Source organism: Ischnura elegans, chromosome 4 (assembly GCF_921293095.1).
Source record: "Ischnura elegans chromosome 4, ioIscEleg1.1, whole genome shotgun sequence".
NCBI classification, from domain to species: Eukaryota; Metazoa; Arthropoda; class Insecta; order Odonata; family Coenagrionidae; genus Ischnura; species Ischnura elegans.
The window spans coordinates 52,284,335-52,311,285 of record NC_060249.1 but is presented as its reverse complement, the minus strand read 5'-3'; the positions used below and the strand labels follow the sequence as shown (position 1 = coordinate 52,311,285).

At 39.5% G+C, this 26,951-nt stretch overlaps 1 protein-coding gene across 1 annotated transcript; it reads left to right on the top strand.

Moving 5' to 3' along the window:
• Positions 1–441: 441 nt before the first annotated feature.
• LOC124157466 (golgin subfamily A member 6-like protein 22) lies at positions 442–26,024 on the top strand. The gene is made up of 6 exons (XM_046532202.1): positions 442–574; positions 3,556–3,629; positions 7,474–7,542; positions 18,655–18,726; positions 18,839–18,907; positions 21,971–26,024. Exons 2-6 carry the CDS (start codon positions 3,556–3,558, stop codon positions 23,283–23,285), a joined length of 1,599 nt encoding a protein of 532 aa, XP_046388158.1. The 5' UTR covers positions 442–574; the 3' UTR covers positions 23,286–26,024.
• The last annotated feature ends 927 nt before the right edge of the window (positions 26,025–26,951 follow it).

Below are 26,951 nucleotides of genomic sequence, written 5' to 3'. Positions count from 1 at the left end.
TCTACTTTTGTTGTTAATTCATAGACATTTTTTTAACCATAGATTTTGTCAAAGAAACGTCAAATTTCATTTTCATAAACTATAAACATGTATCCACTCTTTGATATTATCCATTATCCCATATTTTCATAAAATTCGTCTTAATAGCCGTTTGATTCTGAAATCAGCCTGATTTTTCGCAAAATTTTAAACTTTAGAGCTCGGGCGGCAGTGGTTAATATTATCCGATTTGAAAAAAATTTTGTGTGCGAGATCCTTATATCATTTCGCAACTTTCCCGCACAGGGCAAATTTGATCAGGAAAAAAAAACCTTTTTTCGGCCCACCCTACTGCACATCCCTCGTTTAATCTATCTGCGTAAGGAGTCGGCTCACTATGGTGAATGATCGGATCGGAAAAAAAGATTCGGTCACCCTCGAGATAAAGGGCTGTCTATTCGTCGCTATGCGGCTTCGTGTGAATCATTCGCTGCGGAGGAGTCGTCGGAACAGGAGGCTGGTCGCACCATAGGCCCTTGGTCACATCTCGTCAACAGGTTTGCCGGGCGAGGAAAGTCGTCTGACATATCACAGGGTGAGTTGAATCATTTATTATTAAAGATTGCTCCTGTGCACTTGCTGTGTTAGCCTTATTTATGTGTGACGATGGCATGGATAACTTGGAGAATCGAATTTCGTTATGTTCCATTTCGAGTGCAATGTATTAGGTTTTAGCAACAGTCTTCCGTGTTTAGCTATGTTGCAGTGGATCTAATTTCTACATCTATGTACCTTTTGTGATTTTGTTGATTGTTTCGGTAAATAGTTATATTGAGGTTAATTGGCAACACCAAGAGGCGACAGCGCTAAACATGTGTGATATGTATTATGGGGTAAGTCGCATTATTGAATATTGAGGATTGCTTAGGTAGACTGGCAATGTGCTCGTGTGTAGATATCTTTATGTTTGACAATGGAGTGGTGAGTCATCGTAGTATTCCACGAGAGCCCAGTTTTAAATTGTTTTGTAAGAGAATTTGAAGTCTGCAATGAAATTGTATTTCACCGCACCTCCTTTTGTTCTTCCTTTTATCTTTTACGAGTTTGCTCATTGTTCCGGTAAATTATGGACGGATTCCGAGTGTAAGATAAGGATTAATTGGCAGGTGCCGACGTGCCGAAACAAATATTGCATATTATAGTGAAAGTGATGTCATTAGTTGCTGAGGATTGATTTTGAATACCGGCAATGTCTCCGTTTGTAGACCTATGAATGTGTGGTCAAAGGGGTGAAAAATCTTCGCTATGTTTCATTTGAAGCCCACTTAGCATTTTTCTGGCGACTGGTTATGGGTTGAAAATGGAAATATATTTTATTCAATCTTCTTTATACTTCCTTGTACCTTTTACTAGTTCCATTATTGTTTGCTTAAGCATTAATTAGCGAGTGCCATCGAGGTGAAACAAATGTGATATAGGTGCCGACGTGTCGAAACAAATGTTGTAAGGGTGAGTGGAGTCATTGAATTTTGAGGATTGGTTATGCATACTGGCAATGTCTCCGTTTGTTGACCAATGAATGTGTTGTCAAAGGGGTGAAAAATCTACGCTGTGTTTCATTTGAAGCCCACTTAGCATTTTTCTGGCGATTGGTTATGGGTTGAAAATGGAAATATATTTTATTTAATCTTCTTTATACTTCCTTGTAAATTTTACTAGTTCCATTATTGTTTGCTTAAGCATTAATTAGCGAGTGCCAGCAAGGTGAAACAAATTTGTTATATTTGAGGGTGAGTTTAATAATTGTGTGTTGAGGGTTGCTATTGTGCGCAGGCTTTCTTCGTTTGTAGCCCTCTTGAGCGTGAGATGATGGGTTGGATGCTTGAAAGGCAAGGAACCTTCGTAATTTTCCATTTCAAGTGCAGTTTTTTACTCCGGTTTTAAGAGTTTCCTGTGAAAATATGTTGCACTGAATACCCTTAACCCTAGCATTTACCTTTAGAGAGTTTGGTTATAGTATCCGTGGATCGTTCACGAATCCTCAGAATTATAATAGGAGTTATTGGCTCCACGATAAGAGCCGATCACTCAACGAAATATTTTAAAGGACTGGTTTAGACAGAGTGGGAGGGACTGATTGTGAGTTATCAACTGTGCCTTCGCCTGATTGTTAAATAATAAGATCATAAGAAGATAAATTATCATGTTATCGGCAAATACAGAGATATCATATGAAAGAGCTTGATTAGAGCTTGAGACTGAATAATTTTATATATTGTGTTCTCTGTTTAAAGATCGAATGAGTGGCCTGTCATACATTGCTCTTCAAACTCTGGTAGCGGAATTTACCAACGGATGGTGGATGGTTAATGAACTAGTAAATAATCTGGTACCTGAATTTAATGAAAATTGTATTGAAACCGATCGTGATTCTCCATATTGGAAACTCTATCTATAAACTCTCCATATTGGTAATGAAGTTACAAACTGAGATTGAAATGGACTTTAGTACCTGTTATAATCGGAATTTCTTAAATATATCTCTGGCAATGTTAGCGGTTTAAGTTTTAATATCATAGGCAAATTATGATAAAGAATCGCATCATGTTCCCATAATGTCCAGTGACCGGGAAAACTGGGAGAATCGAAAATTATGCGTGAATATTCAGTCTCTGGAATTATGCATGATTAATGCTTGAATTTTTTCTCCAACGTGGAATTTCAAAATCATTTATTTCAAATTCATTTCACATGAAAATTTTTCAGTTCAACATTTTCTGGACTATTCTATGTACATGTGTGCCTTAAAATTTATTGCTTAAATTTTAAATTGCTGTTTTTGAAAATCGATTTTTATCTATACATCATGTATATCTGTTTAACTCTTTAAATTAAGGCGAACGTCTTCAGGTGCCAAGTGAGACATTCGTTAATTAAGTGTAAAATTTCTATTCATGAAGTGTAAGAGTTTCAACTAGGAACGTCAAAAATGACATAAATATAATGTCTTTAAAAAGCATTGAATTAATTGGGTGTTTTAAAATTCTTATATGTCGCCGTATTCTCGTGGGATTAACCTGGTATTTTGCAACAATTCCCTGGAACGCCTGAAATTATGCGCATGAATTTTTCCGCTTTGGTCGGCTGGGCACCTTGCATACTCATAGAATATTGTATCTTCAGCACGTATGAATACTCCCATTTTGGTTCTAGCGATTTGGTCGATGGATTTTTCTTCTTCATAGGAAAACCCACTAAAATCGCTGGCACATTAATTGCGTATGCTTGGTTTCGCTAATAGTAGGGCCCTCTTCGCTTCTATAGCGTTGAGGTGTTTTTCCCTCGTCCCGTCCCTTCCGTACCTATCCCTTCCCAGAGGCGTCGGCGGGCTCCTATCGCGGCGGCGCCTCCATCCTTTTTCCTTCCCTTCCTTCCCCTCCCCGGGTGTCTGGGCGTATAAGCCACTGGCTTGGTTCCCGGCCCCGGTGCGTTGTATCGTTCGAAGGGTTCGCCCAGAACCCTCATACTCTCTCTCTCCCATTTTGGTAAAATATTTTTTGTTTAATTTTTTTCAAGATGGAGGGACTCGATCGAAGCTCATCTAGTGGCACACCCAGTGCATTGGAATCTGGAGACGAGACCAGTGAAAGGTAAGCGTTGGAAATAACATAACCTGGTAAAATACCTGTATATCGGCAGGCTTGATTTTTGTGTTAGGTAATGAGCGTTATGATGCATTATTTCAGAAATCCAAAGCTTAATGATGGGGGTCAATTGCAACGAAATTAGGTTTTTCTCTGGTTCACAGCCAAATTGGATATTATCATCATCATCATAAGACAGCTATCCTAAGATTGGTTTGACGCAGCTCTCCATTCCTCTCTCCTATCCGCTAGCCTTTTCATAGTGACGTATTTCTTCCCTTTCATCCTTTAGAGAGTTTCTATTAATTACGTGAGGTGACGACTTTTTGTAAACCCCCCCCCCTATCCTCCTTTGTGAGATATCGTGAGATTTGGCTCGCCCCCCTCCTTCTAATCTATCGCGAGATTGTTCAAAATGTGTATTTTAAGTGTAAACACGTTAATCTATGGTTTATTGCGGTGGCTTTATTAAAAAATACGATTTGTTTGATCATTTTTATTTCAGATTTGCTAAGACTGCTATTTAAGATTACTAAGATTGCAATTTTACTCCGTTTCTTGCCGAAAAAAATTACTTGATATCTGCCGGGATCCCTCCCCTCCCCAACGTGAGATTGGGTGAGAATCGGCTTGACCCCTTCCCCCCCTAAACGCCTTACGTAATTAATGGATGACCCCTTAATAGCCGGCCACCCGGCATTGATTGGGAAGGATAGTAGATTTAGTAGATTCTTCTTATAGTGAAATGCCCTCTTCGACTGTGCCATTTTCCTTGCTATTTCTTTCTTGCTTCGTCCATCGTTGGTAATTCGGTTTCCTAGGTTACGAAACTTTCACTTCTTCAAGCTTTTAGTTCCCTAGCCTCCTCTCTTTTGTTGCATGTTATATATCTTTTCTTTTTTTGTCATTCTCAGTTAATATTTGTCCATTTCCTTTCTATAATTTAGTACCTTGACAGCCAAGGGGGATTAGAGCCATTGTTTATTTTTGGAGACTAATACAGATGATGGCTGGTAGGATACACAATATTGTTGTGACAAAGGGATACGTATATATAAATCACTGAATCTGTAATGTATATGCTTATCAGTAATTCACTTGTGTCCAAATTCAACAGCATTATTGTGTACTCCATCAACCATTACCTTTACTTATCGCCAAAAATAAAAAAAATGCACTTATCCTCCTTGGGTGTTAAGGTCCACAATTGTCTAATTCTTCTTCAAATCATTCCCTGTCCCGGCTTTGACTGTTATGCCATCAGCATGCCGTAGCATATTTATTCTTTCTCTGTAGGCATAGATACTTAAAACCATGTCTTTGATTTCGTTGATAGCTTTTTTGAAGTAAACATTAAAAATTATGTGAGACAGTGCACAGTGTGCACCCTTGTCTCACTCATTTTCCTATTCTTCCATCTGCGGAAATGGGTACACATTATACCACAGCTATTTTGTTTTTATAAAAACTATGCTTAATTCCACGGTCATTGTAGAACACTAATTTATTGCTGAATTATTGGCGTTGACTTCCAATCCACATTATCAAAGGCCTTCTCCAAGTTGATTAATGGCTCCGTTAGTTTCTCTAATTGCCCTGAGGTCTTCACTGATTTCTATAACTTCTTGTATTTCAAATGGAACTTCATCATAACTTAATTATGATCACTGTCGATACCTGCCCCTGCGCAGCTTTTGCGATAGTTTATGAGCTTCCTAAACCTGTGCTTCACTAAAATATAGTCTAGTTGAAATCTTCTTTTGTGGCTTGCATTTTCTTGTATATCATCTTCGCATGTGATTCATAAACCGTGCGTTGACAACCACTTATTTGTTTTCTGTACAGAATTCCAGAGGCTTTTCTTCCCTTTCATTTGTTCCTTATCCATATTTTTTTTGGTTATTCTTCACTTCTGCCCTTCGCCGGAGACATCATTCCAATCACCTAATACAATATGGTTTTCTTCACCCCATATCTATTTGATCACCTCCGTGATATCTCCGTAGACGTCTTCAAATTATTCACATTTGTATTAATTGGCATTTAAAACTGTACCACTACAGTATCGACTAGTTTAGTCTCTAACTTTACCGTATCTATCCTTTCATTGTACTATAGGAAGCATTTTCTTCACTCGCTTTCCGGATCTTTTTCTCAGCCGTATTCCAACTACAGCATTTGTTGTTTAGGGATCCCGGATGTATATTCCTGTAGCTTCCCTACAAAAGCCTCTTTAGGCCAATCCATTTCGCCGATTCCTAGCACGTCTAAGTCAAATATTTGCATTTCCACCTTAAGGTTTTTTAGTCTACCGTAATTCCTAAGCAACATCACGTTCCATTTTCCTAATTTCATTACTATATCAAGGTTGACCATTGTACTCTCTCGGGTAGTCCCCGCCCGGAGATACGAATAGGGTATTAGTTTAGCTCCGGAATATTTTACCTGAGAAAATTCCATCATATTTGATGTTAAAAAATTGAGTACCTTCGACTCGTGGGGATAGTAACGTGGTGGCTTCCCCGTACCTTCCACATCGCTGTACTACAGCCAATACATTGAATGTTACTACGCCTGCAGTGAAATGAGTGTCGCTGTACCGACCAATGTGGTGTCCACCTTCACTCACATGAAGAAGAGCTGCTGCCCTCTCCCCCGGGTGATGGGAGGCATAATTATTGGCGGCCTCCCGTCGCCAAGTCAGGTCATCTTCACAGGCTTAATGTGTCATTTAGATGGCCCAAGGATTTTACCCAAGATTAGACCCGTACTACCTCGGCATGTTGTCCTTTTTGGTCCACGGCCGCTTATTTGACTAGTAAACTCGCTTATATCACAGATAACCCCTATTTTTCGAAGTCGGCCTCCCATCATCAAACCGGTGGACGATTAAAAGCTGCCTATGTGCAGTCTTAGCCCCAATATTGATTCTCTTGTGCCTCTGATTTTTCTTAATCGAAATTGGCCCTCATCCAGGAATTCTTCCGATTTTTGTTCTAGTCTTCTGTAAACGAACCGTATTAGTATCTTCCACGTATTAGTCATCAAACTTGTGACCCTAAAATTTACATTTTGTCCCGCTCTATTTAATTGGGAATAGGAATGATGATATTTTGATGAAATTCGTTTGGTATCGAAGAGTACATACATTTTGTTAATTATTTTCTTACACCTGGGGCAAGATCATCCATCACAAATTTTTTATTTGTTCTGACAGAAAACGTCAATTTTATATGCGTTATCCATCCGAAAGCCCCTTACTGCTCTGTAAAATTCTGATCTTACAATTGGGGTGGAATTTCTATATTTTGAGCCAAATTTATTTTTATTGCGCTGCCAAGTGATGTGGCAAAGATAACAGTCGAACAGGACTTTAATTTAGCCAAAAAATGGCTTATGAATCACGAAGAAGTTGAATGTGTGCTTTGATAACGGTATAAACACGTAATCTGATACCAATAATCGGCAAATGACGATCATATCGCATGTATCGCTCAGTAATCACATTGATATTTTGTAATTTGAATTAGCGCGCCGAATAAAAACATTCATTTTTATCTGGGGACGTATTTAATGCCATCCGAAAAAGTTGCAAGAATGTGAGTCACTCTACATCACAATTACTATTTTGTCATTTCTCGCAAGGAATAAAAATGTTGTATGATAATATAATTGTCCAGCACTGCAGTATGGGACATGGCTATGATCTCTCTACGCTCGTGGAACAAAATTGCGGAATTCAGTTTAGAATATGTTTTGATATCTGCAGACCAGGCCCCTTTGCTATTTTTACTCGCTAACTAATTTTTCAAGTGCCCGAGCTAAAGAAATATCTTCTTTTTCCTTTCAGGATGCAAGACTTGTTAGATTACCAGGTCGATGAAGAAACGGCTCATAGTATTAACAGCTCTGGCTCAAGGTAATGACAATAATATATTTAATTCATAAGTTAATGTTTAATGGATGTCTAATCATGCTTTCGTGAATACTGGTTTGGATTAATTTTATTATCGTATTCTTATTGCGTTAGCCCTGTGTTTACCATCTAACGTTCTTCATATTTAATTGCAATGAAATCCAAATTGAATTAGACACATCTCATCCTCCAATAAGACGGCCCTGGGATATTTTTAATAAACTTGCGTGGTGAAGGGTCGTTCACCCCTGTGTAATAAAACGCGAACTAAGTTTCACCTCCAAACAAACATACCCCACCAGAAGCAGACATAAACCACCGAATCTTTCAATTGATCATCACGAATATCTTGTATGATGTTGGGCACGATATGGTGGAAGCTCATAATATTATTAAAATAAGACATTGCAATATTTCTACTAAGTTTTATTATTACACAATGCGTTTCGTCGTTACAAACTACATTATCAAGTGTGACAAGTCTTAAAGAGTTCCTCCTTATATATATCTTGGTTCTTGGGGTAAGGCTGAGGATGGGGTTTGGGTGACGAGAAGAGGGGATATTAAAGGTTGCGTGAGATAAAAAACGACCCTTCTTAATTCCTAAAATGTCATTTTGACTGCCGATACCGTTAGTACAGCAATAAGTAGCAGTATTTAAAACGGCGGATCCCAACGGGTGGTATGCGCACTCCTTAGGGGTACAAGATGAACCAGTTGGGGGTACGCCGCAAATAATCGGTAATGGCGGACGCCTGGAACTATTTATCTCATAGCCAGGAAATATGTATACACATTATGGTATGGTATGGTATTTGGAGGAGGCGACCGACAGCTGAGGTCATTTGCGCCATGAGGTTAGGGTAGGTAAGGAAGGCTGGAGAGAAACCCGGCGTCGGCATTAGCCTGCTCTTAACGAAAGGCGCCAAGGGGACCACGGCTTAACGTCCCATCCGACGGACGGAGTGTTACGCTTGAAATGTCCTCCACACAACACTCAAGCAGGGATCGGGCAATCTCTGAGAATTCTCTGCCACTGCCGGGATTTGAACCCGGGCCCACCGGGTGGGAAGCCAACACTCTAGCTACCACACCAACCCGATCCGTATACACATTATATGGGGTATTTAAAGCATATTTTATATTAATACAATTATTCATAACTAAAAGTGTCACCTACCCGTAGTGAAATTATGTAATGAAATGTGCACGTTACATTTTTGGGGATACCATATTAGTTATATTCATATAGAGGGGTACGGGTGTAAAAAAAAGGTTCGGGACCGCTGTTGTAAAGGCTGCTACATCCGACTACTTTGGAAATAGAGCGGGCCCCTTCCTTTTATTTCTTTTCCTTTCTTCGTCATCCTGTATTCTCTTGCACGGCCTCTGTTCGACTGCTTTACTTACTATTGCTTTATTTCCCGAAGAAAACTCACACTTGAAATGGTTACGGGAGGTCCTTATCAATTCTATTTAAAAAATTAGAAAGAGACTAAAAACATGATTTCGGGAAGAATCGTGCGTTAATTCGCGCAAGGAATATCTTATCTCCATTAATCACGTGAGGTGATTTTGGCGATCCCCGCTTAGTGAGATATGGTGAGATTTGGCTCGACCTGATCCCTCTAATTTCACGTGAGCTTGTTTAAAATGCGTATTTTCAGTGTAAATACGTAAATTTTTGCCTCGTTGCGTTGGATTTATTAATAAAAAAAGAAAATTATATTTACTTAAGATCAGTTAAGACTATTGCATAAGATTACTAGGGTAGTAGTCTTGATCGTAGAATCACATTTTAATGTGTTTCTTGCGGGAAAAAATTACGTGACACTTTCTAGGACTCTCCCTCGTGAGATTAGGTGAAAATCGCCATGACCCCACTAAATGCCTCACGCAATTAATGAATAACTAACTGCGAACCACGTGAGACCGATGCGAGCAAGGGAGAAAAAGTTGAGAAGCAGTGTTGAAACTAGACAAGTTGACTGCTGTAATTACCCTTTAAAAATAATTTTTTGACTTTTGAATCATTTTTTTACTATTGTGCTGAGGTACAAATTTGCACTCGCATTTTATTCATAATTGTTTTTGTTGTTTAAATTTTTTTTAATTAATTAAAATGTCACCCACTCGGTGGAGGTTTGTGACGTCACCACCTAATCGTTGGAAGAAGTTTTTCTCGAGAAGTGAGCTGCTAATTGAAAAACGGGAAAAACACTTTTCTTCTTACGTTGCAAACTCTATCACATTCGATAACTAGAAAATATATTGGTGAACTCTCTATGTATTTTATTTGTCAACTTTCTCCATTTCCGATTGTGGCATTGAAGTTGTGCATACCAATGTTGGCCTCAGTTATGTTTACCGTACTTCCACTTTGAGCGATCTTGTTCACGTTTTCTTTGGGCATTCATCCTGAGTCGAGAAACAGCCTGGAGTTCTGAAGCGTAAAGTGAGATAAGGCAGGTTCGCCAAGCTAGCAGACCAGGCAGATGGCGATGGAACTGTTTATGGCTCACGAATAGTTTACGTTGGCTCGAAACAACAGCGATGCGTCTACTGGCTTCGGTATCAGCCTTAGACGGCCAATTTCCTCCCTTATCTTTGCATTCGTCACCGCTACAACATCTTGAAGAGCAGAAAGAACGCGATAAGTTGGTGATATTTGACTGGGCGAATTTTCACGGGAACGCGTCATGTTATGAAAAAAATTGTCGCGGGAAGACGGCGTTGCGGCCTGCGCATTGGCTAGAGCACTCATTTCATATGCATAGATTACTCTTATCGTCATATGTTTCCGGTGAGGGTTATTTTTGCGACGAATTCCTCCTGCCGGAAACACTATGAGTACAGTAGAGAGCCGATTACCCGAAACAATTGGTGCAGAGGGGTGTTCGGATAATCGATTTTTCGGATAACTGAACATCACTGGAAATAACGTCTAGTTCTTTGTTGAGGATAAAAGGGAATGAAGTGGACACAAAAAAACACGTTTTTGTCTAGAAACACACAATACCTTTTAACAACTCACGAAAGTACAAAATATTATGTTTAGGTAACTCATAAAGTAGGGATTGCGCATGCAGTACATAAAATTTTGGCTTAGCTTACGTTTGTCTCTCGGTTAACTGTGAAATTGAAATTAAAAAAGGGATGATGGACGAAAAGACAGAAAACCTTCACTTTGTGAACTTTCTCCATTTCCAATTGTGGTACTGAAGTTGTGAATCTCAATGTTGGCCTCAGTTTGTTTACGACAATAGAAAATGGAGAAAGTTTACAAAATTAAAATTTTCCTTGTTTTTCGTAAAGTTTATAGTCAAATTGATGAAAAAACTTTCCAAAACGCAATCCCTTGTATTTCATTCTTACAATTTTCTTTAGAGCTAGCAGTACGTTAGTTTTCCGTGGCAAATAATATGAAAAGTTTCATTAGAGTAAGTCTGAGTTTTTTTCCACAAAGAATTTTAGATTGCGGTTGCAATCAGCATATGACATTGATTCTTCTCTCTAAGCTGTAAGAGTCCTTGTAAAAATTAGGATTAAAAAAAATTGCATTAAATTATCAATCATTTCTATCGACTCGAGTTGAATTGCCATTGAAGGAGAGTAGTATTTTTGGAATTTCCTTCTCTGTACGTCCGCAGAAAGTCTGGAATAATCAACCCGATGAAATAAAAATATTCGGTTTTTGAAATCGCTTAAGGCAAAGTTTTATAGTTTACGGCTTAGCGTCTCATTATAGTATATTGGTGACGTGAAGAAAAATGTACATTTTTTATATTTCTCTGAGTGTTTGTTCTTATCTTAAAGCTGTTCATGTAACTTCTTCCTCATTGGATCTTCTCTCAGTGATTAGTCGCTGGGTATTCGAATTGCTATAATGTTACACATAGATTCTCTAATGGAACTGATTATAATTTTTTTGGAACATTGTGCATTTTAGTTTTTTTTTATTTGTACAATGGAACTCCTTCGTTGTAGTGATTTCTTGGTTCATCGCTCACAACGAGTGAGTGACTTGATTCCATCATCCTATATTTATATTTATTCTATGTTAATTTTACTACATGATGTTTGTACAGTAAATCGTTTTTGTTCTTAGAGGTCCTAGAGCAATGACTATCGTTTTAAACTAAATCTGAATTCGGCACTATCTATGGGGCGTGTCCATCTGCGCTTTCTCCTTCGCCATTTGTAATGTGTCTGCTCTCCTTCCTGCGGCTGTTTACACTTCAATCGTCAGCGCAGCTATCCTCACGAATTCCCTCGCCGGAAATTCTCAAAAACTCCCTGGTGGTTCTCAGACGGCACGCAAGACTTTCAAGAAAGTTGGTGCGTGGAACGAATCATATTTCATTTCAATGAAATTTTCAACTTGTGCTCAGGCACGTATCGAAAGGGGGTTCTTTGAGGGCTGGAATCCTCATTTTTATCCTCTGTGAAATTCGAGGAATCTAGCGAGATGGAGTGGAATTGATTCATAATGAAAGATGATTTGCAATTTTCAACAAAAATAAATTTAATCCGACCCGAGTTTCGATGTTACTACATCATTTTCAAGGTACAAATGGTGGTAAGTACAGATAATTTATACATATTTAGGAGGCGGGAGTGGGAGAACTGAGGGAGAGAGAGAGGAGAAATGAGATGGAAAATCCTCAAGGAGGTGGCTGGAATGGGTAGAAGTGGAAAACATGGGGGGGGGAGGGGAGAGTGGAGAGGTGTTGCTTGAAAAAACCGGAGGAGGTAAAAAGGGTGGAAATTAAAGGATTTTTTCCAGGGCTAACAAACTTTGAACATAGAAACGAAAGCATTTAAATACACGTGGCGGTCTTCTTATCCTCGGGTGTTGTTTCCGAGGGCCATGGGTGAATGTTGTGGAAGGGGGAAGACATCTTCTGATTATCATCTGATTTCTGGCCATTTCTTTCCATCTACCATAGTGCCATTGTCCTCGTCCTTTTTCTTCTATGCGATCCTATCCCTGTTTTTCCTATCCTATGACCCATTGGCATATACTTTCCCTTTTTGGGGGACATGCATATGTTCCGTTGGTAATCTGAGGGTTAAGACATATGTTCGCGCCTGCGTGATGCAATACATTTACTTTCTCGCAAATTCATGTGTTATATATTGGTATTTAAACAACCACATCCACTAGCAATGAGCCATCACGCTTTAGGTTGTGATATTGGTAGAGGGCATCTAATTTGTTAATGTACGGTCCAATGTGGTCGTAATCTAATTTAGGGCTATCATATTTTGTCTTACATCATAGAGTAAGTATGTATACTTACTCTATGCTTATATTTAAGAAAAAGTTGAAATATCAATGTTTAAAGCTTCAGTATAACGGTAGATAATGAAATAAAAAGCATTATTTACTTCCTTTTGAGCCAATCCTGTATGTTTGCATACCTAAGCTTCCCTCAAACAAACACAAATTCAAAATCGCCAGGGTACTGACGCTTCCACGCAAAGAAAATCCAACACCTTCAGATTTTTCTGCGACGCCGCAACGAGCTGCCGACATGGCGTCATCAATAGGGTAGTTTCCATCATCAAAGAAAACGAAAGGCGTTGATTGTGATTCGTTACCCACCATTGGTGTATTCATAATATACAAATTATTTCTTTTTAGAAATCCCAGTTTAGACGAATGTTAATGGTCAATTTTAACCTCATTTGAAAAAGGCCAGATTGGCGCCCATGCGATGTCACTCCACGTGACGTCACAGGGACCTAGATGCTATACGAGTGGATAGGAGTTTTAGATCGCCTGAGATTACCAATGCATGCATGAGGCTCAGATCTCACGGAAACATGGTTAAGTGTTCCCGCGCAGCGTCGGCAGATCCACTTTCCTCACCCCGACTCCACCTCGGCGTGCCCTTATCGCTGCCCGCCCTCCACTCCGGAATTCTAACGACTCTCCGGGGTGGTCCGCTTTCTTGCCACAGCTGCAACCTAAATGCTCACCTCTCGAGGCGACAAATCTGTCAGCACACCCATGCACAGGGCGCTTCAAGCCTTTTGTTCTGTCAACGCCGTACATCAGCTCGTAAAAGTTAATTTCTAGATGCACGAACGCGAGAATGTACGCCAAAATGCGCCGTGTAACCACCCAACTTGTGCGAATGCATGTTCAGAAAATAGAAACAGTTCTTATTTGGAACATGCATTCGTATGTTATTCTGTTCCGGTAGAACAAAATCATTCTTGTTATTAGAAATTAACTCGCAAGTGTTAATTTATTTTGTAATGCCAGGCCTTACGACTATATCTGTGGATACCGATGTCTCCATTCTTCCGGTGCTACCGCATCGGTTGTTGGTTTAAGGCAATGGTTTCAAGTTATCATCAAAGAAGAATATCATCTTCGATCTGAAGACGCTGGCAGCAGTGCCAGCGAAACTGTTGTCTTAAACCAACAACCGACAGGGTAGCACCGAAAGAATGGAGACATTAGAACCTCAACACCGCAGAAACCTACGTAGTGGTGATATCTTTAGATATGCTATGCGAGGGTGAACGCAAGAGGTCGAGCAGAGAGTCTGGGTTTTTTCCCTTACACCAATTACTCAATGCATGTACTTAATTAAATTTTCACATTGGAGATACAGGTAACACATTTCTGCAAAAAAATAGTTCAAAAATTGCCTCGCTACAATTTAGGGTGTGTCTGGCTAATTTTGGGTCGCTGAATCCGAAAATGACCTCCATTTTTTTCTATCACCCTCCATTTTTACGCAACCCATAAATTGGGGAAAACAAGCCCTTATCTAAACTTATCGCTTTTCAAGGGACTTTTACTAATGCTATCTGCTTCTGATTGAAAAAAACTGACGTTTAAGGGCTATCAGGGTTAAGATAGAGACTAACTTTACCAGGTCTGAAAAGATTTAGGGGGTGAAAATTGAAAAAAAAACTTTAAAAAACATTAAAATAACCATTTTTCTTCGTTTTTTATGACATATGATATGGTAGCTAATGGAAAAGTTTTCAAGGGATGAATACACTGTTCACCCCCTCTATTTTGTGAAGGATTAATGTAACAAAAAATATAAGAGGGGAATTATAATTATTGACTACGGTTTTAATTTATTTACCCTGAAAACTTCCAGTTCATATAATGATTTTAGCAATCTGCCACGAAAGAAGACCGGTCGAGCTGAAGGGATACATACGTTCTCTTGAGCGGAGAAGGATGTGTGTGGATAGTCAGCCGTGACGCTTTTTCTTAAGTAGATAACCCCTTTTTGGGAGCTTTGAATTGGGTTCTTATGCTCGCTACGTAGTCGTGGTGTCTGCCCTTCCCCACTTTAACACTTGGGTGGCCCCTGATTTGACTCCTGCGCGAGCACAAATGAAAACTTGCGCTTGAATGACTGTGTTGTTCTTTTGGCTTCGGATGCCCCGTGTGGCGTTCCCATCCAACAGGGAGGGGGGACTTGTGGTGGAGAGATTAGCAATTGGCGACTTTGCACAGCGATATGATCCCAGTGGAGCAGCGAAGTCGAGTAAACATCAGACGGGAGTACCCAAGCAGACCCCAGTCCGTCTCGTGGAAGCTTGACTAGTGCTGCCATATTGCAATTCTAGAGGAAAATCTCTGGGTCACCCTCTCATAGGATTTAAGCGTCGTGGCTACGATCAAAAATCACAATGCATCAATTCTCTGATGCACGTAGTTTCATCTATATGTACATAATGCCCTGCGAGCGTTCTCTGGGGTGTTTGGTGGGGGGTGATCAATTAACCATCATGCAATAGGATTCCCACATGCTCACCACGAAAACATTACCACCTGGCCTTCTATCTGCCTATCCCTCCCCAGATTTTATACTTTTATGTTTTGACCCTCCCTCTAATACCACCCATAATAATCCCCTTTCACTCATCTGGTCTTCCTCCCCGTACTGTTGTCGGATGTATAAGGCTCGAAATTATAGTGCTCTTTATGTTTGTCTTGATAATGACACTATAGCCGTCGAAACTAGTCGGCAAACAAAAGTTTGTGGAACAGTAATGGGTTTTCGATTCACCATGAAGGTCCAAAAAACGTTACGCATAGTAACAAGCTATACTATCTCCCTCATGTAAAGGCAAAACTAGCCAACTACTCATCAAGGTAATCTGCCAATAAACATAACACAAAACATGCTGTTAGAAACGATATGAAATTATAAGAAAATTCAGAAGCATGAATTTACGTATTCATAAGTTAGTAAGCTGCACTACAAATCATCTAATCTAAATCTTTTTGAAATCATAGCTTCCCCGGCTCGAAAAATCCGTCCCTGCTACGAAAAATGAACTCCTAACAACTCTTTGAGATTGTACCCCATCACCATGTACGCCAAGCACAAAGTCCCCAAGACTGCCCTAATCCCCTCCCACATTCCCACCCTCACTAAATCTAGCCTACGACACTATACCATGATCACACCGCGAAAATAAAACACTAAAAACAATCAAAAGTGCAGAACTTCTCAGTAGACAGCTAAATCAGCTGGGAACTTGAGCTACAATCGAAGCCCGCGAAATTTTAGCGTAGCGTAGCGTATCTAATATAAATGGGAGTTAAAACGCTGCCGCTATAGTCCCTTATTGATCGTGAAAAAACGACATTCTGAATCCTTCTATTCTACAGTCTATCCCTCTTATTTTATTTGTTTAATTTGTGTTCACAATTTCAGAGAAAGAGAGTGAGAGCAAAACTTTATCCGATTAAAATGGGCACTCTGTTAACATGGGTTTATGGGCACTTAAAAGAGGCGCTATAAATATGCTTTGCATTCCGGAATATTCCGTCGTGACCTGGTATTGCAAAAGGCTAAAATTTTAATTAGGTTTTCCAGGGACTTGACTTACAGAACATGGCATACATCTACGCCTTGGGCTGTGAAATACCCCCCTCTGGGACTCAAGCCCATAACTAAACCCAAGGCGAAGACTTTACCCCGCCGCCATGGGGGAGGAAGACGACCCAACAGAGGTTGTTCGTCGCGATATTTACTCCTGAAACATTTATGTGCACGTTGTAGTGATACGACTCGCGATAGATCAAGTGGTAAAGTCGAGGAAGGTGACGAGGAAGGTTTTTTCGTCTCTTAGTTGTAATCGTGGGGTCGTCGGAGGAGATTGATGTAGCTTACCGTTATTTGGGAACAGCACACTAGTAAAATCGATGGTTGGCAAGCTTACTTACTTAGTGGAATTTAGACTGAGTAATACAAAAATTACTTGTTCGATTCCACAAATTAATTTTCACTCGACCGGTTTCAACCGTCACAGGCTATCCTCCTGAGTATTGTTGAGTGAAAATAAATCTGTGGAATCAACTCAGTATTTATTTTATTACCATACATTGGAGAGTAGTGACTGAAAGTCGTGCTGTACCGGGAATTGTGAATGCGGGGTCAAGAATGGGATGAGGCTCATGGTGAAATTGAAGAGCCTGGCGCTTATACCAACTAAGTTATACTGTTCATTTAGACGTAAAATAAATTTACATTTAAAAGTCCTTACGCGCCGGTCGAAAAGAAAAAGGGGTAACAATGCGACGAATTAAAAAAATTAAATAACTTTTGTAGACGCGAAAATAAAAAGTCTGGAACGGTTAGCAATTCTTGCAAATATAAGACCTTTGCATCGGCAATATGAGCATAAAAAGACGCAAAGCGGTAAACTTGGCATTTAAATGCAGTTAAAAATTGATGTTTTTCGATAAAAATAGCCCTTAATGGATTTCTTGCTTCGTAAAATTTATTTCTATAATAAGAAACTTTAAAATTTTTTTGTAATATACATTGGTGTCTATCCATTTGCTATAAAGACGCCATCGAGTAGACAAAGAGTGGTCGGTATCTTTCACTTTTCCATTAATTTATGAGAGAAATCTGCAAGAATTTCAAGTCGAGGATAATGAAAGGTGGCCGGAGAAACATGTTAATCGTCGTAATTTATTTTCCCCGTCCATCAACGCGATACATTCTTGGAATTGTACTTTTAGGTTTGAGTGAATGAATTCATTGAGATGCTTTATCAATAGAGATGGGTACCTCGAAAATACGAAACGTTTAAAACGTTTAAAAAAACCTTCATTCGACCTGAATAAAGAAAGAAAAAACTTTTTCCTTGAAATATAGTGATTCAATTATACTGATATTTCCCGATTAATTTACCATATTGATTGATTATTTTTGCCTCTGTATCGTCACAATGGCTCATAAAGAATGTGTTTTTCATTGTTAAAACAATTTTATAGAGATGTTACTCTTTGTTATGTCGTCTTTATTCTTGGCTGACACAATGGTCTAAAGGTTTAGTGAAGTTTCTTCGGATAATAGGATTATGGTCTTCTCGCCTAAGGAGAGTCGAAATGATCATATCGCTCTTCTATTCATATTTTTTTGCGGTTCGGCCTTAGAGTATAAAGTTCAAGTAGTGCTTTGATAACTCTGTTGTTTCGGCCGCGCTAGCAGCGCTGACCAACGTGGGCATACCCAGCGAGGGGCAAGCAGCTGCCTCCCCCCCTTGAAGCCAAAATCGTTTTAGTCTTTAAGGAAAATCAAGACTGGATTGAATCAAACGTTTTCAGCTATTTTTCTTTAATATTAATTTAGGACAAGTATGTAAAATGTTTTTTTTAGCAAATAATGTTAAAAACTAATAAAATTCCGTTGCAATAGTCTTAAAATGTTGGTTTCATTCATCTTTTCCGTGCTAAAATGTAAAATGTTACAGCTAGAAAGACCATGGCTTGCCACCTTGTTTTGATCCTGGGTACACTCTTGCTGGCCAAATTAAGTGGCAGCGTTAAGAACAATTGATGTCTTGGTAACCAACGTTGGTTAACCAGACAATGGTTATGGGCTAAGATACTCTATTAAAGGAGGCCCAGAACATGGCGGTTGAACGTTATATCTGTTGCCGTTTCGCGCGCGCTGAAACTACCTGTTGATGTGTTAACCACTACTACTTAAAGGTTTTCAAAAGAGTTGACCCATGGTGCAAACTTGTCATCTTATGTAATGTATCGCTGATTCACCATATTGAAGTTGAAAGGCGGCTCATTATCATAATGTTCTTACCTTTTTCTTGTAGGAATCCAGCAAATTTGGGTAATCAGCGCGCAAGTGAACCAGTTGGCGATTCTGATAACAGCTCTAATTCTAGGTGAGATCTTAATAAAAGAGGTTAAATTACTCGTAAATATTGCTATGCTTTTTATCTGTGAGTATTTAAGTTTTACTTATTTCGGACTGAATTTTTTCATTCACTCTTGCAGTGCGCAGAGGTTGCAGGAAGCTGTGCGACTGGCCCAATTGTCTCCTGGGTATAGCGGAGGATCTGGAGGGTAAGATCCCGTAATTAGTCATGCCAGATAAACCTAGTGATCACTAGATACTCTCTTGGCAGTCAAAAGGGTGGTTTCCGTCATCAAAGAAAACGAAAGGCATTGATTGCGATTCGTTACCCACCATTAGTGTATTCATAATATAAAAATTATTTCGTTTTAGAAATACCGGTTTAGACGAATGGCAAGGGTCAATTTTATCCTCATTTGAAAAAGGCCAGATTGGCGCCCATGGGATGCCACTCCACGTGACGTCACAGGAACCTAGTTTCTATACGAGTGGATAGGAGTTTTATATCGTCTGAGGTTACCAATGCATGCATGAGGCAGAGAGCTCAGGGAAACATGTCTTAATAATCACCTATTAAAACTGGCTGAGGTCGGAAAGTTATCTTCGTTTGATGAGGTATTAAAAATTCTTATTTAAGCCAAGCGCTACCAGCTAGCATGGTACTCTGCTACCTGCTAGCATCCTGCGTCGTATCAGCGCTCAGAGCCTCGCCCCAAGGTCACCTTAGTTGCGGCAGCGGAAACCAGAACGACGTCACACGGACTTTTTCCCGGCATTCATACTTACCCGTCGCGTTTTTGCGCGCTTGAAATTTTTTACTTTTCATTTAATCGCGAAAAATAGATATCGTCATTTAAAAATCTAAAAACTTGAAATTCGTACTCCAGGAGTAAAAACCTTTCGATTTAGGCAATAAAAAAATAATAGGAAACCACCCTATTGTCGTCCAAGCTGGAAAAAAATAAAACTCATTCTGTGCTTCAACCCGAAGGCTGGTTTGGACTTGTCTTTGACACTAGAAACGCCACAGCGGTCATTTTGACCGCTATCAACACTTTCAACAGTCGCAGATTAAACGAGGACATTATTTTAAATCTTTGAGGTAAATCCCTAGTAAGGACAGCTACTTGTCTTTAGGAATCGCGTGTACTTTTATGATTCAATCAAGAATCAAGGCTGAGCAGAAACGTCGCAGCGGTCAAAATGGCCGCGGTGGCGGATCTACGTAGAGGTATTGCTTCGGCGGTTCTAGTGTTGATGTTTTCTTTGTGTCAGGGGAATATTTCCCAACATCCATCTATTTCCGAAAAATTTTCACTGGAGAAAAAAACTATAAGGAAATAACAATTTACTATAGACTAATTCTCAGAAGACTATAAGATTAAAAGGTTATCGAGAAAAAACTATTTCAAAACACCCAAGCACCTATATCACGGAATCATTGAATAAAAAAATACAGTTGAAAACATCATATCGTTTTATAAGTTACCGCAAATGATAACTTGAAACTTCAGCTTACCATACTCGATGAAACAGATTACTCTTGTTCTGAAAAGTAGCATACCGTATTTATGGTGAAAATGGTGTAGCTTTGAACTTATTTTAGAATAATGTTTTTCTGTGTAGATAAAGTGGACCTAATTATTGATTTTCCTTTAAAAATCATGGGAAGGAGTGTTTCATTTTTTATTTTGCTACAAATCAGCAATTTACCCATCTTGCAGAAGCATAAAATTCATCTTAAAAATGCTTCTACATTAATATCATTATCAATACTGTAAAGTGAAGTTTAAACGACAGGTTTCGATACAACTGACGATTTAAAAAGTTACATTTCTAACGTACATTAGCATTTAAAGTGGAAAGTTCCGTGAATACAGGTAATTTTTACATGAATGAGGCTTTTTATTGGGTAAGGCATGCCACATTAATTCCTTAATATGAAATTTGCAGGGTGAGAGTAGAGTAAAAGTTTACTTAAAGCCATTTGGTATCGTAATGTGGTGGCATATATATTTTACCTTATTCACTTTAATGAGCATAATAATATTTGAAGCAAAATAATAGTATTCTAAAGCAAATTAAGTGAGAATGATTTGTCTTTTCTTCCTTGCGAAAAAATAAACTATCTCAAATTTGAAGGCATAATTCTAGGCTTGATCGAATATTTTGAAAATTCCTCCGCCCATTATTGTTTCTGTCACTAGTCAAAAAAATACCTTTTTTGCGCATAAAATATAATAACAGATCTCTTAAGTGGCTCTACAAATGGTGGATACCCACATTTTAATGCATACTGCTGCGTATGATCGCATACTTTAAAAATTCCTCCTCCCATTACCATTTTCGTTTTGCACGTTTGGCTTAGGAAGTATGGTCCTTAATTATTAACCCATTTATGCCTAGTGTTCCATTTTTGGAACACCTGACGCGACTTTCTAATTTAATGTCTACGACTTATTATACGCCAATATGCCACGGATTTTCTTTCATTAACTCTTTATAAAGAAATATTTCATTATGGGGCGCAAAGATTTAGTCAGTTTTGCCCATCCATCGCAGCCAGTGTCGAAAAATATCGGTCTTTTTTTTAAGGCAGTTTTTCTGAGACCTACTCTAATGTTATATTAATAACTATTTGTTATTACGCCCAAATGTTATAAATTGTTTCCTGTATGTTTAGTAATAGTTAACCTATACTGCTTAATGAAGAAAACGATGAAACACTATTTTTTTGTCATGAGCTTTCATTTAGCAGTGCTCCATTTTTGGAACACTAGGCAAATCCACCACTGTTATGCGTGAATTCACTCATTCATTTTATTCACCTACAATAATTTTCAAACCTTCGGCATAAATGGGTTAACTTTTACATGATGAATTTATTTAAATAGGTATTTTTATCGTGCAGTATGGACCAAACCTAAAAACTACCATCGTATTTCGCCGAAAAGAAAAGGTAAAATGTAAAAAAAAACTGGGACAGGAGGAAAAAGGGACAGAGTGGAGATATCTCTCGTACAATGGCTTCGTGAGCACGACCTCCGTTTCCTATGTCATTGTATGGATTAGAGACATCTACACATTGTTCCGGAAATCTGGTTTGAAATCCGCATCGTACAAATATTGGTGGAGTAACTGGTGGTAAATTGAACTTTTCACTATTCCCGCGACCACAAGAAAAGTAACTTCTTTCATTCAATACCCTGAGGCTGTAAGACATATTTTCTCTCTCGCAATTTGTCACTAATATTTCGTTAATTTTTTTTCAGGCGGAACGTGGGAGCATTGTCAAGGACTGGAGCAACGAGCACGGTGCTAATGACGGGCAGCGGCGTAAATGCCACTCACGTCCATGTGGACAACGCCGTGGAACTGCTGAAGCAATACGACATCGTGGAGCGTGAGCGCGAACTTAGAGTCGCGGAAAGGGATATGGTAAACATGCAGTTGTCGTTCGTGGAGAAAATGATGCAGCGCATGGACCAGAGGTCGGAAGCTGAACGCGAGGAGAGGAGGCAGATGGCAGAGCGGGATCAGAAGGAACGGGAGAGGAGAGACAAAGAGCAAATGGAGTGGGAGGAAAGGAGGAGGAAGGAAATAGCCGAGACGGTGGAGAGGAGGGAGAAAGAGGCGAGGGAGACGAGGGAGGAGCTCCTGAGGAGAGAGGAGAAGATGCGCGCGGAGTTGAATGAGGCGTCTAAGGAATTGGAAGAGAAGCGAGAGCAGGTTCACGAAGACAGGCTGAAAATGGAGGAAGAGGTGAAGAAGATGGAGGAGGATAGGCTGAAGAAACTGGAGGAGAAGGAGAAGAGTATTGCGGAGGAGAAACGCAAGAAGGAGGCTTTTCTAAAGGAGGAAGAGGAAAGGATAAGAGTGGAGGAGGAGAAGGTGAGGAAGGAACTGGAGACGAAGCGGAAGGAAGAAGAGAAGAGGTCGGAGGAACGGGAGGAGAAACGGAGGCAGAGAGAGGTCGAAGAGATGAAGAGAGTGGAAGCGGTGAGGTTGAGGAAGGAGGAGCAAATAAAGGAAGAGGAGAAGGAGATGAGAAAGAGGATGGACAAGGAGGAGGAATTGAGGAGGCAGAGAGCGGTTGAGGAGGAACAGTGGAAGAGGGACAGGCAGACGGCGGAGGAGGAGGAAAGGCGGAGGCAGGCCCAGGAGAAAAGGGCGAAGGAGGAAAAGGATAGGGAAGACAAGGAGAGGGAGTTCAAAGAGGCTCGAGAGAGGCGCGAGGCTGCGCTGACGGAATCTGAGATGAGGGCCAAGGAGGAAAGGAAGAGGAGGGAGGAAGAGCAGAAGGAGAGAGAGAGAATGTGGCGTGAGGAAGCGGAGAGGCAGGAGAGGATGATGAGGGAGCGGTGGGAGCGGGAGGGGAGGGATATGGCAGAAGCGACGAAGATGGCCAAGGAGATGCAAGAGGCTTACTTCAGGAACCAGAGGGACTTGGAAGAGCTGAGGAGGCAGAGGGAGAGGGAGGAGGCGCAGATGTCTGCCCAGAGGAGGGCCCAACTGGACCAGAGGCAGAGAGACTTGGAGGCCAAGCGGAGAGAGATGGAAGAAAAAAATAAATGTGCCATACAATAATGGACATGCATATACTTTCCGATGCAATGATTCGAGGTGAGGTGGTGGAGCTCTGTTAAGTCCTGGTTGCCGGTACATCAACACGTGCGAGTTAATGGCGAAACGTATGGACGTCGGAATGAACGCATCAGTGTACCATGTATCCACCCAACTTGTGGAAAGGCATGAACAGAAAATAGAACCTCTTTCAATTCGGATCATGCATTCGTGAATTTTCCGTTCCGGTCTACCGAAATCGTTCATGAATTGGCATGCAAGCTCGAACGTGTTCATGTACCGTGTAACCAGGCCTCTTAAGTTCCTCGCAGATAAATGCTCAGAATTCAGGGATAATGCAAGAAAGTGGCCGAGGAGGAAGTTGCTTGTACAGGGAAGGTTGCATTTCCCCTGTGCTCTAGATCTCAAGGAGAAAGCGGGGACATTTTGCGGGCCACCAAAATTGTGTTTAATTAAAGCAGTTGATCTGGTATCACTAATGTCGGTTGGTTTGCACTTTTGGCAGCCAGCACAAGAGTCGTCAACGAAGTCCCGCTATCACTCCACACTCTCCTTGAAATCTTTTAAAGAGCATAAATTTAATTGGAATATGTCTTTATTTTGCTCATTTCTTACCTCTTTATTCTATTCAAACGTAGCTGGATTGTTCGCTATTTATTTCAATCGTCGATTGCACTAGAATGTGGAGAATTAAGAGACACGTATATTTCCATTTTAATTCTATCTGTTGCATACTTCTTAAGCTATTCGCGATGAAAAATCCGAAGTTCACAAAAAGAAATATGACGTCACGTGCTTGTTCCGAGCGGTCACCGCTTCTCGGATATTCCTGGTAAACACGCATCGGTTTCTCGAACTTAATTGTTGTTTTTAGTTCCTCCAATAATGAGCGGTGGCCACTGGACATTATTGCGAAGTTTAACTCCGATGACGTCTCAAACTCAGGCGATGCGGACGGAAACTTTGGCATTTTTTTCCATTAACCTTACGAAAGAATAGCTTGGCGATGAAGATGTTTCTTCGATATGATTTCCATTTACCGAAGTGATTGAATTAATTGCTATTTCTGGTCCTAGTGAACGTGCCAGCGATTTTCGAAATATCCTCGAAAATGATAATCATTGTATGGACCGTGGCTGGTCGATAAAACTTAAAAAGTGGCCCTTACTCTCGGGACAATGATCGGTCAGAATTAAGAGGTGAAAAATATGCTCACTAAACTATGTCTTCCAATATTTAGAAATTAATAGGTAAACGAATGCCAGATTAGTTTGGGAATTATGTTTCCGAAACTAGTTTTTCGGTTGACTTTGATGAAAATTCTCTGGGAATTGAGTTATTGTTATTCTTCAGAAGGTAAGCTCAGAATTTTAGATATTGTGAATACAAACTTGGATGGCATTCGAATGTTCATCTCTAAATTCACTATTATCTTAATATGGTTAATTGGGGAGTATCAGTTAATCGAGGTGCCAATCCGTATTGAAGTTACTCCCCTAAGGGGTTATAGTCCTGCATTGAGGACAGGCTGTGATATCGATATTTTTGCAGGGAATTTTTGTAAGTCGCCACTTTAATAAAAAAAACGTGAAAATTAATGGCGACTGTAATTATTTTGTGGTCATATCTTGTTTAAGCTAGCAAGTATTAGGCGTTATGTGCTTTCCCCATCTTGGTTGCATTTTTTTTTTCACCAATTTTAGGCATTCGCTGATATTAATCTGGTTGAAAGAACAATTTTTGTTCCAATTGATTGTTTTGAATGTCATAATGATAGGCTTAAGTCAATAGATTTTAGTTGAAAACTGATAGGAGTGTGGATTTGTGATAAGAGGCTTGTTTTGATTTAAGAAGTGATGCTATAAAGACAAGATGAGTGTGTACAAAACTTTTCCTTTCTATAAACCTGTTCAGGAGTGGTAAATATGCCCTTTGTGACGAAAAATCCACCTTATCCCTCCCCTTCACCTGTAGTGAATGTAAACAAAGTAAAATAACGGCGTTTTCAGTTTTTCATTTCATACCTCTCTCAATGTACTCATTCAGTCCATAATTATTTGAATGTTTTGTGTGGCACCACATTCATAACTATATTTGCGAAGTCCCCGATTGCTTTCCAAGTGCATATCAACGACATACTTAGTAAACCATACTTTCTTTTAGCCATGCCATGCATTATTTGGTACACTTAACCGTTCTTTCTACCTCATTTTACTCAGGAAATTTTACAATTCATCTCTTCTGCAATGGCATAGACTCGCTTTGCATTCCGTAGTACTTCATCAGATTATGCAAGCATTCTCTTCTTTTGTGATCCTCCTTCCTAGTTTTTTAAAGTGTTAATTGTGGCTTGTGGATTTTTTTGCTCATTTTTGTACTTACAATTAGTTGTATTTTTTCTACATCATAAGTACAACCCCAATGTTGGGATTGTCAACATTTCAGATTTCTCTTTGAGGGTTCCCAAGTCGCCCTTGATACGGGATAACCTGAATGATGATCACGAAGTTATTTGTTCAAATGATATCATCTCGTGTTTTAATTATTATATTTTCAGTTGACATGATAATATTTGGATGTGAATTTCCCGGCTTTTGCGTTAATTGCTCTCCGGGAAAGCACTATTTTATGTACCACTGGTGCAATTTTTTTACGCTTTAATTCTGCATATTATATGTATGAATGTGAAATAATTTGTTGACTTTTTGAGACTTTTCATGCTTTAATTAATAAAGAATGATACAAATATACTCCTATCTCATTTAATTCCGTAATGACTCGCCTTTATCATGAGACTGTATGCAACACATAATAAGTGGCCAGTAAAGTAAGCAGCTAGGTGAATTAAAAATAAGGTGCTCCGAAAAACGGCTTTTTTCAGGATTAAATAAGCCGTATGAGGTAAAGTCACCAACTTATATCAGGGTCTTAGAACCGAATTATTTTTAAAATCGGATATCGTTAAGGTAGTCAGAACGCTTTGGTAAAAGTGATAAGGATTTGAAGAATCTTTGGTCACATGTTCTATGAAAGATGCACTTTCATTGTCCGATGAAAAATCGATTCCCATGTGCCGTTTTTTTAGATATTTGACGGTGACATTAGGGTAATTTAACATGGGCTCTTATGTAGAAATACGGTTTTTTGGAGCTAGCGACGCTGTTCGTAACAAGAGGTTGTTGAGACGGCACTCATTAGGAACAAACTTTCGTGACAAATCCATACGGTACGGTAAAGTATAAGTTAAGGTAAAACAAGAAAGATATTTGCGAAAACCTGCCTGAAACTGGCAAGATAGAATGGTACCTACCTCGCAAAACGAAAACCACTACACCGACTTCGGCTAAATTCCGAAAATATATTTAGTTATCGTCTTTTCCATGCGTCTTACATATATTTTGTTTAAAAATAATTATATTTATTTTGGGTTTACCACTTAGATTGTGAATATTTAGTCAAGGTGTGTCGTCAACAATTCAGTGTGCAAGGGTTATGGTTTTACGAAGGGCGAAAATGATCAAGGAATGTTGAGTGTATGCAACCACTATGCCACCCAAAATGTATGGCAGCGTCTGAAATCACTTCAGATGAAGCCTCTTGGGAGACGAATTTGCGGTTTCTAAGAAAGTATTCTACCGAATAAGGTATGTTCTCATGGGGTACTTAAGA